Source organism: Chlorocebus sabaeus, chromosome 11 (assembly GCF_047675955.1).
Source record: "Chlorocebus sabaeus isolate Y175 chromosome 11, mChlSab1.0.hap1, whole genome shotgun sequence".
Classification (NCBI taxonomy): domain Eukaryota; kingdom Metazoa; phylum Chordata; class Mammalia; order Primates; family Cercopithecidae; genus Chlorocebus; species Chlorocebus sabaeus.
The window spans coordinates 16,719,396-16,738,438 of record NC_132914.1 but is presented as its reverse complement, the minus strand read 5'-3'; the positions used below and the strand labels follow the sequence as shown (position 1 = coordinate 16,738,438).

At 39.1% G+C, this 19,043-nt stretch overlaps 1 protein-coding gene across 1 annotated transcript in view; it reads right to left on the bottom strand.

The window, feature by feature from the left end:
• The window catches only part of DERA (deoxyribose-phosphate aldolase), a 127,179-nt gene extending 113,116 nt beyond the window's left edge, over nucleotides 1-14,063 (bottom strand). The window contains exon 1 of the mRNA XM_007967774.3: nucleotides 13,934-14,063. Within this exon, the coding sequence (XP_007965965.1) occupies nucleotides 13,934-13,964 (31 nt within the window). The 5' untranslated portion in view covers nucleotides 13,965-14,063. The remainder of the gene's footprint in view (nucleotides 1-13,933) is intronic.
• Between the last annotated feature and the right edge of the window lie 4,980 nt (nucleotides 14,064-19,043).

Below are 19,043 nucleotides of genomic sequence, written 5' to 3'. Positions count from 1 at the left end.
TCAAAAAAAAAAAAAAAAAGAAAAAGTCTTAGGAGTTGATGGGGGCCTCACTGCATGAAAACACAGCGGCTTTGATGCTTATAAGGTCTCTAAGTCAGCAAAAATGATTAAATTCTCCCCAGTGCACTCCACACCTCCCACAGGGACTAAACCTTCAAAGTTCTACTTCTTCAGGAGATGATACTAGGCAATTCTGATTTCCTTGAAAATTTGTGAATTTTAATTTCCTTGATAATGTACAGATAAATTATAAAGGTAATCTATGTATACCTTTACAATTAGGCGAAAACATTTTTTAAAGACACTTAATTTTAGAACAGTTTCACTCCAGTTCAAGTTTTAAACATCTTTTTTTTTCACACTTAAAAGAGTAAAGCCTCCACATTTAAAAGAGTAAAGCCTCCACATTTAAAAGAGTAAAGCCTCCACATTTAAAAGAGTAAAGCCTCCACATTTAAAAGAGTAAAGCCTCCACATTTAAAAGAGTAAAGCCTCCACATTTAAAAGAGTAAAGCCTCCTCGTTCTCCAAAGTTTACAGATAGGTAGGCCTTTTTTATGTTCTAGTTACTGTCTTTGGTGTTAAGGGACACGTGTTCAAAATAGAAGAAAATTTACAGAGAAAAAAATCAAAATAATTGAGCGTTAAAACTCAAGAGGAATAAGAGAAGGGTTCATTAAAGTGAAGAAATTTAAGCTTCACCTTCAAGGGTAGGGATAATTTCCAGTAGCAGAGCGGGTAACATGAAGAGCCATTCGAAACAGGACCAACATTCCCAAAGAACAAAGACCAAGTCAGCCTGACAAGCGCAAAGGGGTTAGGGCTCGGGGGGTGGGAGGGTAACAGGAATGGGGCCAAATGACCCAGGATCTTCAAAGACAGAGAGAATGAAGTGTCTGGGCTTGGTACACTAGGCAGTAAAAAGCCATTGTAACTTCCCAGAAAAGGGGAGCAATGCTTCCTTATTCATTCAACAAACACTGATGAAAACCAGTCTTCACATTATGAAAAGTACTGTTCAAGGTGACATGAAGGATACAGAGGCCTGAGAAGCACAGATCCTACCGTCAAGCAGCCTATTGAGGCAGCATTAGAACATTAAAACACAAGACTGAAATTGGTAGGTACCATAAAAGAAAGCAAAGTATCTTAGGAGATCAGTGTTGAAAGTCTAGCAGAGGAGACCAAGTAAGCCTTCAGGGAGGAGGTGAAATGGTGAAAGCCAAGTATTTTAGGACGATAATACAGGATCGATTGGAATTACTACAATAGTGGCTACCATTTATTGATCACTCATCAAGTTAAAGGTGATTTAATTCTGTATCTCATTTAATAGTCTCACTAACTCTACCAGGGAGCCATTAGGTCCATTTTACAGATAAGGAAACAGTTGAAGCTCAGATATTAAATTACGTGTTCAAGGTCACACCACACTTGTCAGGGCTAAGATAGAAACCCAGATCTCTATAATTCAAAAACCCAAGTTATTTCTAGAATATTGTATTTGTAATCTCTACAGTGAAAAATATATTTACTGAGTTCGATTATTTAACTTTTATATATATACGTTTTAATTTTAGAAACAGGGTATTGCTCTGTCACCCAGGCTAGAGTACAGCAGTATGATCATAACTCACTGTAACCTTGTCCCGCCTCAGTGTCCCAGGTAGCTGGGACCATAGCGGCATAACACCACACCCAGCTAATTTTAAAACTTTTTGTTGGAGTCTGCTATATTGCCCAGGCTAATCTCAAACTCCTGGGCTCAAGCGCTCTTCCCACTGCAGCATCCCAGAGAGTCAGGATGACAGGCATAAGCCACCTCACCCAACCACACATATAATTTTAATAGAATTTTATAGACATCTCTATTTTCAGTCTTTAGAATTCTTACCTGGCTAACATCATTCACATATTTCTGGATAGAATTATTTGGCTGTTACTCACTAACTCAATTATTTTCTTCAACTAAAGACAGAGAATACAGTAATTTGTTTAAGTAAGATTACCTACTTTTCACGAAATGAAAGAACATTCTGAAGGAACCAAATAATCAGAAGAGCAAATTGGAGATGAAATAATGTGTTCTATTTGAAAAAACAACAAGAAAAAGTTTAACCAAACATAGATTTTCCAGGGACAGATGAGAAAGCACAGAGGTAAAGAAACCAGCTATGAAGCCACCATTGTGATTCACATGTGTGACAGAATGAGCCAAGCCTAGGGAACAGAAGAGAAGAAGAGATGAATTCACAAGATATTTTTATGGGGAAAAAAAAACCAGTAAGACTATAACCAATATTCTGCCATGCAGAGGACTGAATACAAAAATAAAAGGCTCTGTTCACATAAAGATTTTTAAGTCAAGGTATACATTCATGAGACATCTAGAGAAAAAGAAAATATAATGTGTCTAATCATCAGAGAAAGGACAGAAAATGTAAACTGATCACTGGAATTCAGAGCCTTGAAAGCCAGAGAAGATTATGCCAGCCAGAGAAGGAAGGAAAAGTCTGAACTCCCAGCACAGGGAACGTTCTAGACCTACAATTCCACCAAATGGTCATTTTAAGGAATGATGAGAAGACTCAAAGAAGTTCAGAACCAGAAGGATTTTCAGAGATCTGTGTCTGTTTAAAGAAAAAAAAAAAAACACTATTTTTTAGAGCAGTTTCAGATTCACAGTAAAACTGAACAGAAGGTACAGAGATTTCCCACATACGCTTTGCCCCCACACATGTATAGCCTCCCCTATTATCAACATCCCCCACCAGAGTGGTACAAACCTTACAACTGATGAACCTACGTTCTCCTGTGTCTGTTTTACAGACTTGGAAAGTACAAGCCAATGTACTGAAGCCCCTCCCCACTCCGCAAGCTTCCATGGCTAGATGCCATCATATCTAGAACTAAAGTGCCTGGCTCCCAATCCTGTATCCTTCCAGATAAACCACAATGCATTCAATGAAGCATAAATGAGCAGGTTCACATTCCCTGACATTCATTCCACGGGATACCAAATTTCAACTTGGCCTGTAAAAATAACTACTGTCAAGCACCAAAACAACTGAACTTTCTTTAGGATGCTTTTCTTTGAGACAGTCTTCAGTATTATCAGCACCAATGCCTATTTTCTAGACTCTACATGCAAATCACTGTGTCCCAAAATTTCTCCGCATTAATTAGTAGTTAATGGAACACTCAGTCAAATACAGCATTCATCTGTAGACTGAAATTATGATTTTTTTCTTGCTGGAGACAGATCTATGGAAATGTTTTCACTAATAAAATTCCATATTAGATCTTTGCCTAGCTCAAGAGATTTCCCACAGCATTTTTAAATGATTATCTAAAGGTTAATAATACAATGTTGACCAGCTAATCATTTCAAACAGGGCAAGTGCATATCCTGATGATGGCCACAATTTGCTTTCCTTGACAAGAATAAGGCAGTGTACTTCCCCAGGGATATTTTAAAGTTTGATGAAGGTAAGCTTCTCAAGGGCAGGGCTCCCAAGTTCTATCGCTCTTGTGGCTTTCCAAAGACATGGACAGTGATGAGTTCACAGTACTCAACATACACGTGCTGAATGAATGACTTTGAGATTATAATAATGATTGCCTCCTAAGAAGTCAAAAGTTAAAAAAGGAAAACTCTGCTTATAAAGACACAAAACTAAAATACATTTCTTGTTTATTCTTTGGAAAATTATTTATTTATTTATTTATTTATTTATTTATTTTTATTTATTTATTTTTTTGAGATGGAGTTTTGCTCGTCGCCCAGGCTGGAGTGCAATGGCGTGATCTTGGCTCGGCTCACTACAACCTCCGCCTCCCGGGTTCAAGCGACTCTCCTGCCTCAGTCTCCCGAGTAGCTGGGATTACAAGGGACTCGCCACCAAGCCTGGCTGAATTTTTCTGTATTTTTAGTAGAAACGAAGTTTCATCATGTTGACCAGGCTGGTCTCGAACGCGTGAACTCAGATGATCTGCCCACCTCGGCCTACCACAGTGCTAGGATTACAGGCGTGAGCCACCGTGCCCGGCCTCTTTGTAAAATTATTAGAAGCACTTAAGTCTCTTGCTATTTACTGTAGAAAAAATAATCTCCCTCAAAATACCACAATATACAGATCTTGAGCTCCTTCACCAAATACAATAGGAATTGTTACAACCTACTTTCTTCCCTGAGTCCAAAATACAAACTTAATCCATAATCTCAAGGAAGCATGAATATGTTTTTTTCTACCAGAAAATTAACTGAATTACTCTTTCTGGTTAATCTCACATCTTCAGTTAATGGGATTAGGGGTCTATCTCCTAAAGTCTCTGAGACCACAAAGAAGATACCCTTATGTCAATTTCCAAAATCATCAAGAACACTAATTATATCCTTCCACAGCCACTGGCATCATTTGAATAAAATATGTCCCTTTTCAGACACAGTGCACTTTTCAGATATACGCACTAAAACTTCACTACGTCACCCCAATGTTTCCAATAGGCCTTCACATTCACTTTAACACATTTATTCACTTACCTTAATCAAAGAAAAAGGCTAATTTCTCTCCATATTTGCTTAAACTTTGCTTATCAATGTAAAAATATATGATATATAAAGATAATAAGATAAAGGTAAAAATGACAGAAGATTTATAAAAAAATAATAGATCATAATTAAAGATTCTCTGAATCTGAACCTGGGTCTACTCCACAGCTTACTGCATGGTTCTGACCCTGCAGTATTCATTCATAAGAGCTATCTGGGAATCTTGTAAAAAATGCAGACTCCTGGGCTTTCTCCCCATAATACAAATAATTTGTTATTTTGTTTTTTGTTTTTTTTTGAGACGGAGTCTCACTCTGTCGCCAGGCTGGAGTGGCACGATCTTGGCTCACTGCAACCTTGCCTCCTGAGTTCAAGCGATTCTCCTGCCTCAGCCTCGCGAGTAGGTGGGACTACAGGCACGTGCCACTGCGCCCAGCTCATTTTTGTACTTTTAGTAGAGACGGGGTTTCACCGTGTTGGCCAGGATAGTCTCAATCTCTTGACCTCGTGATCCGCCCGCCTCGGCCTCCCAAAGTGCAGGGATTACAGGCGTGATCCGCCAAGCCCAGCCCCCATAATACAAATAATTAAAGCTACTGTGGGGCTCAGGAATCTGTATTTTTAAGAAGCATCTTAGGTGATTCTGAGGCAGGGTCAGAGCCCAGCCAAGCTCATGGTAAGCTAGTGGAAAAGAATGTAATGCAACGTACTAGACTAAACCAGCATAGAGAGAGCCTGAATTTCCATTCCAGTATTGCCTCTAACCAGCCATGTGACCACAGGCTTAACTTCCCTAGATCTCAGTTTTCTTACCCACAACAGAAGGGGGATGGACTGATAGCAAACATGCCTTTCCGTTAGGAAATTCCATGACATGAAAAACAACAACAAAAAGAGGTAGGCTTATAAGTGTGGACACTATTATTTTCCTAGAAAAGAGTATCTGAAATATTCATAAGAGGTAATGTTTATTCAACAATCTCTACATCACAGATAAGGAGTCTCTAATTATACCTTCAGCAGGCTGGATACCTAGTTTAGTGTCAAATTTTAGACATTTGAATGAAATCTCTTTTCTCTCTCTCTCCCTCCCTCCTTCCCTCTTTCTCTCTCTCTCTCTCTCTCACACACACACACACACACACACACACACACACACACACACTTCTTTCTGAGGTTGTGGGGTAGTCCATTAGGTGGACAGTTGAAAACTTTATCTGAATCTGGATTATGAGAGAAGTTAATTTGGATATTTTTCCAGTCTTTAAAGACTTTAGCATCATTAACCACCTTCCAAAAGAACAAAGACACCAGTTAAGTGGTACCTTTTTAGGAAATAACTACCAGCAGCTACTCTTATCTTAGACTTTGCTTTGGGGGAGGAAGGCCTGATTATACAAAGAGAGCCAGAAGTTGCAGCCAGAGTGTCTCAACATTTTAAAAATCTGTATAGTTTGCTGGAGCCAAGATTAAACATTTATCCTTCCCGTGCAACCACTTTGGTTTCCAGGGAACTCACTGTTACGGCTGAGGAAGGCTGAGGAGAAGTACATTCGTAGACACACACACAACACACACCAAAGTTAACTGAAAAATTTCAAAGTGCCTTTTTATGCCTTTAACTCAAAAGATGAACACATTTCAAGGTGACCCAATCCTCAAGTGACAGACAGTGTTTTAAAAGGGCCAGAGCTCTCCACTTAAACAATTTCTGGTGACATGTTTAAATCGCATCCTCAAGGGCTCTGTCGGCTGTCTCATTTACTAGTCTTTCTTTCCTGGCTGAGGCATCCCATTTTAAATAAGTGCTTGAAGTTTTTCTTCCTTCCTAATAATTAAAATCCACCGGGCTTAGATGGTTTAAAAAAAAAAAATGTTTTTTAACTTAGCAGGCACCACGGAGGACTTTTAATTATTTAATTATACAACAAACCCAAATTATTACTTTATAGTTTTTCTATTTATCAAACAGTATCAGAATAATAAAAGACAGTCTCATCATTTATGCTTACAAGCAAAAAGTAAAAGACTTCTAAGGTAAAATCAAAGTAGTTAGCATTCACAAAAGGATGCCCCACTTAAAATCTAAAATGTACATAATTATTGACTCAGTGTATATATTTCATACATAGACTATGAAGGATTTTTTTCTTTCTTCATGAAAACATTACTCTTAGCCATTACAGCGTAATAAGAAGATTACACTAGATACCTGAAAACTGAGTTCCTATAGTTAAGGAAACATGCCAGGGCTGCTTTTGCTAGTCCCTTTGTAGAAAGTACTCCATCAGAAATATCCTCTCCAAAAACACCTCCCCAGACCCTCTGTGAATTCGTCTTTATCCTTCCAATCCCACCACGTTCCTGTTGTCAGTTTTAACATACTGTGTGTGGTGATTTACATAAACATCTCCCTTAGTTGACTATGAGCTCTGGGAAAGCAGAGACCAGGCCAGGCTCACCTTGGCATCCCTGCCATGACCATGAGCAGCAAGTAGCAAGTGCCAGGAACAGCAGGCACTCCACATAACGTTTTAAAAATATTCTTAAATATTTACATTTTAAAAAATTAAAAAAACAAATTATTCTGGCCCCCTTCCCCTTCCCAAACAATTGTCCTAAACCGCTGGAGTGGGGCACTGAAGAGGTGAACAAGGTAGTCATTTCAGCCAGGTTGAAATGGGGGCACCACTATGGCCCAGAGTGGGCCAAACAGCATGGGGTAGCCCAGAGTCCAATCAGAACAAGAGGGGATCTGCACAAAGTGGGAGCAAGACATGGGGAGCGGAAGTGCAAGCAGGGTAAGGAGGGTATCCACCTGGAGAGGCGGCTGGGCACAGAGCTCCACAGCCCTACACTAAGGTAACACGGAGATTTGTGTAGGCAGCAGCCTGCTGTGGGGGACAAAGCACCAGTGGGATGAGGTAGGCAGCCTCACAGGAGGGAGGCCCAGCTCAGGGGTCAGAGCTTGAGAACAGTAAGAAGAACATCTGCTGGGGCCAGGGAAAGCATGTGGAGTGTTTTAAACATGGAAAGGGAGAAAACTGGAATAAATCCAGTGGTGTTGGACCAGAACTGGAGGTATTCGTGTGAACTCACGGTTTTCACTATGTAGATACAGAGAAATGACAGGCAGATGAATCTAGAAGTGTGTGTGTGTACACAGTACGTACATTTTTCAGCTCTGCCAGCTGAGGGCCTTGGGAACAGTCACCCATCACAATGAGAATACCTAAGGCTCAGATCTTGGCTTCTCAGTATTGTTATTCACTGAAAAAAAAATGCTCCTTGGAGAGCTGGCTGACTCTGGTGCTGAGAAAGGGAAATTGTAAGATAAGCCAGAAACATCTTGTTGAAACCCTCACCCCCACCCCGGTCTGTGGAAAAACTGTCCTCCACAAAACCAGTTCAGTCCCTGGTGCCAAAAAGGTTCGGGACCGCTGGTGTAAAGCAAAGGGTAAAGAACTTGTAATCAGAAGTTCTGCATTTGAGTCGTGACCTCAATTCTTACTAACTCTTACTAGCAAGTTACTTGTGCTTTCTGAGCCTTCGTTTTCTCATCCATGAAATGAGAATGATAATGCCTAGCACAATGGATTCCTGGGAGAATTCAGAAGAGATTATGTTAGTAAAAGTACTCTATGAAACCTAAAGTAATATATGTATGCTAAGTATTAAATATTAAAGAGAAAAAAATTAGATTCAGACATAAAACCCACATTAACTTAAAATTACACAAATCAACTTTATTGTTTAAAGAAACCTCAAGTTAACTCCAGTTGGGAAATTCCCTGCAGAAATCTAAAAATTTTTAAATTCTCTTACCACCGGAGCTAAGAGCTAGAGCCAAATTTTCATATGCCACCTAGTGAAGAATACACTGCCTTATGTTTTAGTTTTGTTGTTGGTTTTTTTTTTTTTTATTTTAGTAGGAATTGACTTTTATAACTTACAAGGCAAGATTTAAAGCCCTCTGTATCAATAAAAAGAAATATGGAGACTTTGTAAGGTGTATTAGGTCACTTCTCACTTGTGACCCATAGATTCCTTAAACTGTTTATCTTGTTTACAACTACAGAGATTCCAGTTCTATTTTTCAGGAAACTACTAGAAGAAACTCCAGATGTAGAAATCCAGGACAAAAAAAGTCACTCCAAATTAATAAAATTATCAAATACTTCACTATTTCTACTTAATTTTTTTTAACCTAAAGAACAAGAGCCTGGCACAGTGACTAGAGCCTATAGTCCCAGCCACTTAGGAGGCCGCGGAGAACTGCTTGAGCCCAGGAGTTCAAGACCAGCCTGGGCAACACAGCGAGATCTCATCTCTTATTTTAAAAATGTTTAAAAAGAATACATCAAGAAACAGGACTGTGCCGGGTGCAATGGCTCACCCCTGTAATCCCAGTACTTTGGGAGGCCGAGGCAGGTGGATCACCTGAGGTCAAGAGTTCAAGACCAGCCTGGCCAACATGGCGAAACCTCGTCTCTACTAAAAATATAAAACCTAGCCGGGCATAGTGGCAGGCGCCTGTAATCCCAGCTAGTCAGGAGGCTGAGACTAGAGAATTGCTTGAACTGGGGAAGCAGAAGTTGTAGTGAGCTGAGATCGCGCCACTGCACTCCAGCCTGGGTGACAGAGTGAGACTGTCTCAAAAAAAGAAAGAAAGAAAGAAAGAAAGAAACAGGATTGTTTTTTAAACCTAGGAAGCTGAGGCCAGCCCAAAGACTGAAGTATGAAAGGTGACATTTTACAAAACTGCAAGAGACCAAAACAAATATACACGCAAAGAAAAGCCCCACTCTGTTCACCCTGAGGTCACTTCCTGGTCACCATCACATGATGTTCTGAGGCTCATCAGCATATCCACATGAAGTAGTTCCAGAGGAAGTCTGGTTTTGACATGCCATCCCTGAAAACTTCACTAACATCTAACCCTACTCTCATCATCTACCGAAGTTTGGACTTTTCCATTCTCCCTCAGGATAAACTGCATCTTCTCTGAAACAAACTGCAACGGTTAAGATGTGGGTTATGAAAATAGAACAGCAACCTTTTATGTTTTAAACAGACAAATCAAACCTAAAAGAGTAACATTAACATTATTCACCAGTTATCTATTTGACTTTTCTGACATGAGGGTGTAGTGCTCCCAGTTAGCACCCATCGACACAGTGTGGTGGTTTAGTTTAAGCATGTAGCGTTACTAGCACCAGGTCACCTGGGCTTGAATTCTGGCTCTGCCACATTAGCTATACCTAACTGGTTTTTGGCAAGTTACTTAAAACTCTCTGTACCTCAGTTTGCTCATGTGTAAATGAGGATCATGCTATCTCCCTCACAGGGCCATTGTGGACTAAATGAGAATTTCAAGGATTCAGCATAGTACCTTACAAGTAGCTAGAGCTCTATGTTAACACTATCATTATATCCAGCACCTAAGCACAGTGTCTGCACACAGTAGGTGTTAAATAAGGTGAAGAATTATTGTGCAGATAGCCTTGCCTATTGTTGAGGTTTAAGATTCCATTCTAGGCCATGCACGGTGGCTCATGCCTACAATCCTAGCACTTTGGGAGGTAGAGGCTGGAGTATCACTTGAGGCTAGGAGACTAGTCTGGTCAACATAGTGACACCTGGTCTCTAGTGAAACAATAAATAAATAAATAAATATCCATTCCAAAAAGTAAACGTTAACTTTGCAGTGGAAAATCATCATCACCCAAATCAGAAACACTCTGTACCCAAGTTATACCTTAGCAGGAATGCCAAAAATGAGCTCCCTAAATCTCTAATTCATAGGTTCTTTTAAAAGGAAATTAAAAATTATAATACAAAAGGACCAGGACATTCTGTTTTCACAACCCATTTAAAGCACAGTCTAGGTACATCTAACTTTTAGACAAAAATAAATGAAAAATAATTGCACATCACACTTGCATTCATTTTAATTGTAGTTCTAGCTTGATGTCCAGCTCCTGAACCAGACCTATTAATAGCTCTGTGAAGGCAGTGACCATCCCTGATTATCTTGTACCGCCAGCCTAGGGTAATACTACCCAGTACAGATTGGTACTCAATAACTACCTAAATAAATGTGCTTCTTAAAATAAAAAATCCCACCACCCTGGCCAACATGGCAAAACCCCGTCTCTACTAAAAATACAAAAATATTAGCCAGGCGTGGTGGCTAGCACCTGTAATCTCAGCTACTTGGGAGGCTGAGGCAGGGGAATCGCTTGAACCTGGGAGGCAGACGTTGCAGTGAGCCAAGATCGCACCACTGTACTCCAGCCTGGGCGACAGACTGAGACTCTGTCTCAAAAAAAAAAAAAATCCCATCATGGTTATTTTTCAGGTATCTTTGAAATGTTCCTTTTTGTACAGAAGAGTTTTCAGACACACAGAGACAGAGCAGGGAGATCCTTAGAAGTCATCGAATAACACGCCATTCTCCAGATGCCTCCAAAGATAACATTTGCAAGGAAGTTACAGTCTACATCCTTTATAGGCTTCTTGAGATATCTTTGAAGACAGATGTAACAAAACTGAATCTTAATAATACTCACAAAGAGGAAGAAGGTGCTCAGCTTCACAGCACCTGTCCATGCAACCACGTACAGAGACCCATGTACGGGGACCAGGAAGATTCCCCAGTTCCCCCAAGTAAGAAGCAGCTCTCAATTTGTTCCTTCATTCAACAGACATTTTTTTTTTTTTTTTCTTTTTTGAGACACAGTCTGCCTCCAGTCTGTTGCCCAATGGAGTGCAGTGGCACAACTCCGGCTCACTGCAACCTCCACTCTCTGGGTTCAAGCGATTCTCGTACCTCAGCTTCCCAAGCAGCTGGGACTACAGGCATGTGCCACCACGCCCAGCTAATTTTTGTATTTTTAGTAGAGACGGAGTTTCGCCATGTAGGCCTGGCTGGTCTCCAACATCTGATCTCAAGTGATCTGGCTGCCTTGGCCTCCCAAAGTGCCAGAACTATAGGCATGAGCCACCAGGCCCAGCCTCAAGACATTTTTGAGGGCCTTCTGTGTACCAAACACTATTCTAGGTACTTGGAACACATCAGTGAACAAAAGAAAGATCACTACCCATGTGACACCTACATTTTAGGCAATAGTTAAGTGGCATCTAATAAAATAGAAGAATATCTGTACATTTTAATAGACTACATAGGGCATAATAGTCTAGGTACAAAACTTGATAGTACCTTGGAGATCATTAAGCCAATGGTTCTCAAACTTGGGTATGCTTCAGTATTACCCACAGGACTTGTTAAAACTCAGAATGTTGGGCCCCATCCTCTAATATTAAAGCTACAGAGTACATTCCCTATTTGGAAAACATCTTTCATACATCCAAATGCCAATGTTTTCCTTAAAGACTTTTTAATCATGAGGGTCAGGTTTAGTCTCAAACGAACTCTATATTTTTTAAGTCTATGAACTAGAAGTATATACAGCAAATCATAAATAACAGTGATTGGACTAGTAATAATTCTACAATATTTTTGTACTAACTGTATTTTCTAGAATTTTTACAATAACCATGAATTCCTTTTGTATTAAGAAAAGGGAACAGAAATGTTAATTTATTTTAGAAATTAGTTACAATGTTTATTAAAAAGACTTTCAATTAGAAAACTATGTTAAAAATCATCAATTAATATACTGCATAAATTAATACTAAAAGATTTTTTCCCCTAGTACATAATTCAGATAACTTATTTTAGCATTTCAGTTTAAACCTGTTTGGATTAAGGATTAATACCTGTGAAGGAAAAAAAAAACTGATTTTAACAAAGAAGATAATAAAAACAAAGCTATGATCATTTCGATAGCTGCATAAAAATCACATTTACTATTATTCCACTTGGTAATTATTTATGTCTATACTTTTACTTTTCAACAAATGAATGGAAGTGACTGATTCTAATTACTGCAAATAAATAAATTTAAAAATGATTCAGTTATGTTTTTTGAAAAATTTAAAACGTCTACGTTTTGGGAAACTTAGGGCACATCCTTGATGTATGCATAATCACACGGTCACATTCCTGGGAATACCAAGGTAAGACACCACTCCAAACCCGTCCCATATCCACCACCTTCAAGGATATTCCAATCTAAGAAATATGCCGTTATTACTAAAGACCTCGTTCCAGAGATGGGACTACAGTTTAAAACATAATCTGGGACTAGAGTTTAAAACATAATCAGCTAGAGGACATTGACTAAAACAAAATCAACTAGGGCAGGAAATCAACTGTCTTTAAAATGACAGATTTACTCTTACCTTTCGACAAAAATTCCACAACACCTCTTGAAGTGCAGACTGTTTAAGTTCAAGTAACTTTTAAGGAGGGTGGAAAGGAACTACCTGTATGTGTTACATATAATTTATAGCCAATATTCTCAAAATTAGCCCCTAAACCATAACTCCATATACTAATACTATCTGGAGATATATAATATATAATTATATGGAGATATACTAATACTATACTGAAGACTTACTAGGTGCCCACAATATACCAAATATGTATCCTCCTATTTAATCTCCTAACGGCCTTATATGGTGACTACCAGTATAATAACCATTTTACAAATGAAGAAACAAGCGCAAAGTGATTAATTTGTCCGAAGTCACACAGGTAAGAAGTTAAAGATCCTGGATACACAGATATCCAAGCTATAATACTTAAACCGAGACGCTCAAACCTTATCTTCATCATGATTTTGCTGTTTGAATTATAAATTTTTCACATTTTAAGAAATCTGAACAAAGCTTTCTTGCCACTAATATTTGAATATCAAAAAAAGATGAAAATTGGGAAATAATACAGATATTTTTACGAAACTTTCTAACTCTAAAATCCCACGCAATCTGCAGTGTTACATTTTGAGCACAGAAGGCTGACAACTTTTCCACAAGCACCGCCACTTCAAGGATACGGTTAAAATTATCTACGGAAATAATGCATTAAATTACACAGGAGAAGGTAGGTTTTTATCTGGTTTTACCTGCTTGGGGGTTGTCTTGGGTTTTGTTTTTTGGGTTGTTGGGTTTTCCAACCAGCGAGCTAGAGTGAATGAAATGATAGGAAGATGATAATCTAATCCTCCCCTACTCCCGCATAAAAGAGTAAAGCTTGGGTGCAACGGCCGGCGGCGCGAACGTGTCCAAGAGTTACGCCTGCAGGGTTGGGCCTTTACTTGGGGTGGGTGCGGACCCGACGCCACAGCTTCCGGCCCCGGCGAAAACCCCTCGGGGACGCACGGCAGGGCACTGGGCGGCGGCAGGCCCCGCGCTAGTCCCGGCGGCGCGGGACGCGAGGGAGAGGGGATGCGGAGCCCCGCGAGCACCTTACCGAGTTCGGTGCCCCGATTGTGCGCGGACATGGCGCGGGCCGCTCCTGAGCTGCCGGCTGGTAGGCGGCCGGCCCTTTCTCCTTCCCGCCCGCTCGAGCGCTCGCCCCGCCCCTGCCTGCTCCCGGGGCGGAGTCGCGGGCCCGGGCCACGAGGTCAGGACCCTAGGCCTATAGCTCCGCGAGGAAATCTCGCTGCTCTCCGCCCCCGTCTTCTCCATGAGGTAAGGAACTGGAGCGCTAGCTAGCTCCCGGAAATAATGCTACCAACACCCTTCTTAAAATACTGAAGTTGCCAACTGCACGTAATAAAAATATTCCTAGAAACTTTTAACTGTAAGATTACATAACAAGAAGAGAGAGGATCCAAGCGCAGAGCTCTGCGATTTCAGATCTGAAATGTCAGCAGAGATCCCATATCCCTGTTAGGGAAACCAAGGAGCAAGGGCCCCAGGGCACGCTGACTTTTCTAATCTACACGTCATAAAAAGAACCAGTTATGTGACCTGAAGAAGGCAAGGGCTTAGGAGTCAGAAGACCTGGTTTCTTAGCCTAGCTCCGGCAATAATTAAATGTGTGACCCTGGGCAAATTAACTGCTTTCTGAGCTTCATTTGTCTCATCTGTAAAAGGAGACCTTAGCAATTTCTTGGTTCTTTAAATTCTATGATTCTATAAAGGTAAAATGCTTCAGCCTGACTTCTCTGTGACCGAGAGGTTAAAATCGTCGAGACACTCCACAACCTCAATATAGTTAACTTACCTGGACTCACATTTAGAGGCACCTCTGCTATGAAAACAGAGTACAGTTAGTTATGACTTGTCTACCATGAGCCACTTATTGTGCTAGGTGCTTTCATACATCATACATAGATGTATGATAGCATTTGAGTCTCTGAACAATCCTGCCAATAATGTGTTTTATCTCCATTGCTATACCTTTAGACATCAAAGTTCTGAATAGAAAGGCATCCTGGTATAGTGGAAAAACAGTGGGCTCAAAATGAGTTGAACCCATTAATATACAAGCTCTTCCACTTCATAAATGTTAACTTAGTGGTTCTAGAAATAATAGTCTATCTACTTACCTGGCAAAGTAGACATGATCAAAATATGTTCACCTTGCAAAGCTGTTGAATGTATGCAAGGCGCCTAGTACATAACATGGCATACAGTAGATGCTTAAAAAATGGAAGCTGTTAATGTTATTGTCAAGTTCACACAGTAATTACTGAGCTGTTTTAAATAGGAATGATAATATTTGTATACTCCTCTACACTGAGCTTTCAGCCTTGTCCACACACAGCCACTGTTGAATGTTTCGGATGAAACATTCATTCATACATATGAATAGATCCTATTCATACATACTATAGCACTTTTCTTTTTCATATTAACCTTGAAAAAGAGAAAAGCAGACCCTGGAGCTGGCCTGAAACTCACAACTGGACATGGTTTTCCCTGGTTAAACATATACAATTTCACAGAACAGCATCAGCCAAGGCCATTGTGACCATAATGAATCAACAAAAACATAATCATAATCATTTCTGATAATAGAAAACCACGAATATTGTTCAAATAGACCCTATCCTAGCTATTATGACTTCTTTACCAATCAGTTCTAGCTTCACTCCATTCCTACATTTTAGATAAGAATTAAGATGCCCTATTATAGAATTATCACTAGTTCCTACCATCATCCAGTCCAGGTCAATGTCCCACCTTCCTTGAACTTTCCCCAAGTCACCTATGACAGGCCCAAATCTTATGTCGTTTCTAACATCCTCTTACTGAGACACCTCACATTAGGTCCCCATGGCAAGCATTCTCCCTTGTTACAATAAGTCAATAAACCCAACTTTGTCAACTTGTAGGTGTGTTACTGGTGGTCTCTGGCTGGAGATCATTCACATCTCTAGAAGATACAAAGGCAATACATGAAATTCTACTTTTAGAAGTAGACACAACTCCAAACCAGATTCCATACCATTCATTACATAAATGTTTGTTTGTTTTTAAGTTGTGATATCCTAACTTAGTTGAAAAATCAGAATTAGGGCAGCCTCTTAAAGCAAACGTTTTGGCAATATATCAGTCAAGAATTTCTCAAGGATTTTTTCTAAAATGGACCTGTTGAATGTATTAATCTCATATTAATCTCTGCAGTTTAAAAGTATGTTAATTTGGCAACATTAGGAGAGACAGCAGGGATAGTATGCAAAAAATGAGTTTCTTTCATGGAGAAATGTTTCTACATTTCACATTGTGAAGATTCCTTTTAAATTTATTGCCTTATGAAACTTCTAAAGTATCCCTAAGGCAAGTCCCCTCAAAGAAAGAGCTATAGACCACTACATGGGAATCACCCAAGAGCTTTTTCTAAAGCAGTTCTGGGCTTTCTCACAGCCCTACTCAATCAGAATCTGTAGGACCCAGGAATCTGCAATTTTAATGTTTCTTCAAACGATGTTTATGCAAACTAAATGTAAAGAACCACAAACGAGAAGCAGAGGAAAATAAACTATGCATGTCAATCTGGAGCCATAGCCCAAACTGAGTAAAATTGCTTTTAAAGTATTACATGTTGTATTTTTTAAGCCATGTAAATTTTGCATGCTATTCCTATTCATTGATGTTTTTCAATGTAAATTTTAAATTGCCAAATAAATTACCTAATTATCCTCCTACCCTCACTCCTCCTCTAATTAAATTAAAGCTCTAGGAATATGTAATATTTATCTTGAAGCTTCTAAAAACCTACCAGTCCTGGGAGATAGGAGTAAAACAAATTTTAAGTTCCAAAGGGCATACATCATTTGTGCCTGGTTCATCATATGTAGGATCTAGTATAGTAGTTGGCAAATATTAGACTATAAATATTTGTTAGATGAATGAGTATATATTGCTGTCTTTGCTACTTTTCTTATACTGCCTATCGTTTTATCAAATTTCATTTGATATAGTCTCTACTCCTGTGATTTCTAAGAGCAATTATTCACAAGTTCATTAGGTAAATAACCACCTAGACTACAAACTGTCAGCCAGCATTTCTAGGTCAGATGGAGAAAAGTGTAGGAGCAGGGAGGACTATGAAAAAGTGTGAATATTAGAGTCAAAATATTTTAGAACTGGAGGGAGACTAATAGAACATCCAATTCCTAGTTAATAGTAAAATAGAAAAAAAAGAATTACACTGAGTCGTTTATGAAGCTAAATTTATTCAATTTAAAGAACACTCCTTCATTCTGAGACTACGTTGTTCACTACCAATTTGAATTTTAAAATGTCATTTTATAAAGATTGTGGTGATAGATAATGATTTTTTCTTTTATAATAGCCTCAATTGGCTAGAAGCTGACCATTCCATCTCCTCTCCCGTTTTAAAGTCTATTGGCCACAGAATCCTAAAGCTTGGGAATCACTGATAGAATATATAATACTAATATTAAGTGCTTCATATGAATTAAGCCCTTTCTATGAATTTATTTGGTATTTCATATTTATGAGATTTTTCCTGAAAAAAAATCTGTGTGTGAGAACTCTTTTCTCCCTGTACAGATAAACTGAGGCTAAGAGAGATTCACCTGTAAGTGCTAGAGGATTGCTTAAAACCTGACAACAGATAATCATATAACAATATATAACCTTAGACTACACACTACTATTCCCTACTATCTCTTGGAAGCTAAACTTCTTAGACAAAGCATTAAACCTCTCTGAAATTCAGGTTTTCCATATATGCAATGGAGACAATTACTGATCTCACTGGATTACTGGGAGAAATTAGAAAGTGACACGTTAACATTAAAACCTAACATAAGGCACTTATGTCATTTCCATACTCGTCTTAAACTAAAATCAGTTACCTTCCATTTGACCATGTTCTATTCTCTCATTAAAGTGATTCAATCTATAAAGTATTACTATTGTTCATTAGCTGTCATTTAGATACATACTTAGGCCTTTTTTCGAAAGGTAAATTTGTTAGATGTCTCCAAGAACTCGACTGATCTAGTCACCTCAATCTAAGTAACACTATGGCACACTTGCAAGTAAGCATTTCTCTATTAAATAGATAACCAAAGAAAAGCTAAGCCCCCTCTTATCTGAGAATGTTCTTGCTTTAACAATGTTTTTATGGGTAACCCCCCAGTGTAACAGACATGCACAGTAACCTAATAGGAACCACTTTTTAAGTTGTTAATCCCCTACGTGTAAAGCATAAGCAAGGTAGCTAGTTGAGAAATATTTTCCATTGGTCTGCTTTTTCAATGCCTCATTTTGTTGTTGCTACCTTCTGAAAAATTGCATCCATTTTTCCCCAACATTGGTCTCAAAGAAAAGGCAGCTAAATACTTACATAGAATTTGAGCAACTACTAAAAAATATAATCTGTAATTTGTTACAAATTATGGTGCATCTTTACTATGCTATTTTATAGACATTAAAAAGAATGTGTTGAACTTTACTGACATGAAAAATATTCTGGAGAATTAAATGACCACACTCAATCCTGGTTTCCTAGAAGAAACCTCTGGATGACACTAAAATAGAGAAGTAATTGATTCATAAAAAGGTAAATTACTAATATTAGGAGGGAACTTGGAATAGCATGACCTACTGGAAATTAGGACCTAGAGAGGAGACTCCAGAGGATGAATGGGATGAGAAGGCAAGTGAAAGGTGGATTCTTCCTGAGTAACTTGAGTCTCACACTGGCTGAAGCTGTACACGGGTTCACTGGAGAGGCAAGAGCTTTGAATAGGTTCCTGCCACGTCTCACTCTTCAGTGGAGGATGGCCTGCTGCATATGAGATAACTGGAAAAGTCTTCCTGGTCTGACATGGATTACTGGGAGAGATTAAAAAGATTTGGTGAAGGACTTGTTTCAACAACTATTGAGCACTCACAACATACCAGTCACCTTTCCAGGGAAAGGGAGACTATCAATGAAGCAGAAAAACATGCAACATAATTTCAAATAGTGTTGACAAGTATGAATAAAATAGGACTAAGTAAGAAGTGACAAGAGATGGAATACAGACCGGCCTGAGGACTGAATGCAAAGAAAGGATCAGTCAAGCAAACATTAGGTAAGAGTGAACCAAGTA